The sequence below is a fragment of the Argentina silus genome, assembly GCF_951799395.1.
Source record: "Argentina silus genome assembly, chromosome: 11".
Taxonomy (NCBI): Eukaryota; Metazoa; Chordata; class Actinopteri; order Argentiniformes; family Argentinidae; genus Argentina; species Argentina silus.
Genome location: NC_139665.1, coordinates 1156383 through 1158882, shown reverse-complemented (window position 1 = coordinate 1158882; position 2500 = coordinate 1156383). Strand labels below are relative to the sequence as shown.

The 2500-nt window shown below is 51.7% G+C and overlaps 1 protein-coding gene across 1 annotated transcript in view; it reads left to right on the top strand.

Annotated features, from left to right (window-relative positions):
- Positions 1–2500, top strand: part of col14a1b (collagen, type XIV, alpha 1b) — a 59102-nt gene that overhangs the window by 26169 nt on the left and 30433 nt on the right. Inside the window, exons 15-18 of the mRNA XM_083680522.1 lie at positions 104–243; positions 441–573; positions 730–802; positions 1378–1604. Coding sequence (XP_083536648.1) covers positions 104–243; positions 441–573; positions 730–802; positions 1378–1604 — 573 coding nt within the window. The remainder of the gene's footprint in view (positions 1–103; positions 244–440; positions 574–729; positions 803–1377; positions 1605–2500) is intronic.

Here is a 2500-nt window from a genome sequence, read left to right as displayed (position 1 = left end):
CAAGACAGATTTAGGAATATGTCTCTCCAAAACACTGACATTCCGTCCATGTTTTGGAGAGACATTAGTGTTGATACGTATGTGTGTGTTGTGTGTGATGCAGAGATGGTCCCAGATCCCCTGAACCTGAGGAGCAGCGAGGTGACCACAGAGAGCTTCAGGGTCCGCTGGGAGCATGCTGCCAGTGATGTGGTCCTCTACCGGCTCACCTGGACCCCCAGCAGGGGAGGAGACGCCAAGGAGGTCTGACTATCTGCCTGCCTGCCTGCCTTTCTGTCTGTCTGTCTGTCTGTCTGTCTGTCTGTCTGTCTGTCTGCCTGCCTGCCTGCCTGCCTGCCTGTCTGTCTGTCTGTCTGTCTGTCTGTCTGTCTGTCTGTCTGTCTGCCTGTCTCTTTCTCTCTCTCTATTTCTCACTCTCTCCCTCTCTGACCCCCCCCCAGACTCTGGTGGATGGGAACATCAACACTCACCTGCTGACAGGTCTGAGACCCTCCACCCACTATGACGTTTCCCTGACTGCCATCTTCAGCGATGAGACTGAGAGCTCTGATGTGGCCATCACAGAAACCACAAGTAAGGGCAGGAGAAAGGGAAGCGTGCGTCTGTCTGTCTGTCTGTCTGTCTGTCTGTCTGTCTGTCTGTCTGTCTGTCTGTCTGTCTGTGTCTTGTCCTTGTCCGGGTGGTTGGTATTGACTGTTTTATTGAGTGAGGTTGGAATGAAATGACCAGTATGTTTCTGGGTGTTTTTTAGTGGCGAGAACCACGACTGTTCGAACCACGACCGCAACGACTGCTGCAGCAGGTGACTCCAGCGTTTCTGTTTACACTTCCTGACTTCCTTACTTCCTTACTTCCTTACTTCCTTACTTCCTGACTTGTAGTGATGAATGTATTTTTGTTTTTTGCTGCCCGCCACATTTTAGCAGAAGCCAATTGGTGCCTTGTGTTTATTCATGTGTCAACCTGGTCTCCTTTACCTCCCTCTCTCTCCCTCCCTCCTTCCCCTTCTACCTCCCTCTCTCTCCCTCTCTCCCTCCCTCCTTCCCCTTCTACCTCCCTCTCTCTCCCTCTCTCCCTCCCTCCTTCCCCTTCTACCTCCCTCTCTCTCCCTCTCTCCCTCCCTCCTTCCCTTTCTCTCTCTCTCCATCTCATATACCTCCTTCTCTCTATCTCTCTCTCTCCCTCCTTCCCTTTCTCTCTCTCTCCATCTCATATACCTCCCTCTCTCTATCTCTCTCTCTCTCCCTCCCTTCCTCCTTCCCTTACTCAACCCACCTCCATTACTCTACCCACCCTTGCTCTCCCTCCATGTCCTCCTTCTCTACTGTTATCCTTTCCTCCCTCCCTCCTCCTCCCCTCCTCCTCCCTCTCTCCCAGTGCCCCGTCATGGGTGAGGAACCTGCTGATCAGTGAGCACACCACCTTCAGTCTGCAGGTCTCCTGGGAGATGCAGGACGCCAACGTCAAGAACTACCGTCTGACGTACGTCACCGCCAGGGGCGACCGCGCCGTGGAGACGGTAAGGCTGGCCTCCTCGTCCGTGAGGCTCCTCGTCCGTGAGGCTCCTCGTCCGTCAGGCTCCTCGTCTATGAGGCTCCTCATCCGTGAGGCTCCTCGTCCGTGAGGCCTCCTCGTCTGAGTGTGATGCTATTAATTTCTCTCTCTGTCTGTCTCAAGATAGAGAGGGAGAGGTTATTGATAGAGAGGGAGAGGTTATTGATAGAGAGGGAGAGGTTATTTGAGAGAGGGAGAGGTTATTTGAGAGAGGGAGAGGTTATTTGAGAGAGGTTATTTGAGAGAGGTTATTTGAGAGAGGTTATTTGAGGTTATAAGACAAAGAGGCAGAGGTTATTTATTAGAATAACCGTTGGTGTATTCATGGATGAGACCTTATACCTTTTCGACTACACTGCCAGCCCTCCCACTCTCTCTCTCTCTCTCCTCTCTCTCTCTCCCTCTCTCTCTCTCTCTCCCTCTCTCTCTCTCTCTCCCTCTCCCCCCCCCCTCTCTCTCTCTCTCTCTCTCTCTCCCTCTCTCTCTCTCTCTCTCCCTCTCTCTCTCTCTCTCCTCTCCCCCCCCCCCTCTCTCTCTCTCTCTCTCTCTCTCTCTCCCTCTCTCTCTCTCTTTTTCTCTCTCTCTCTCTCTCTCTCTCTCTCTCTCTCTCTCTCTCTTCCCTCTCTCTCTCTGGCTCTTATACAGGAGATAAGCCCACATGGTCTTGAATGTCAATGAATGTTGATCAGTGTTGTATTGATGCCAGCCATTCAGAGCCATTCTCCTGAGAGTGACTGATTTCAGTGACATCCCCATGAGTAGATGTTTGTGGAGCGAATATTGGGATTAAATTGAAGCAATAAAGCTTTGGGCAGACGCCCTGTGTAAAAAGTGTTCAATTTGATTACTTATCGAATTGATACCAGCTGTTGCAGTGTGCTTTGCATTTCAGAGACATAGTTGTAGAGACCTCTGCATTGGGCCGGAAGGTTCTGCCTGCCGTGTT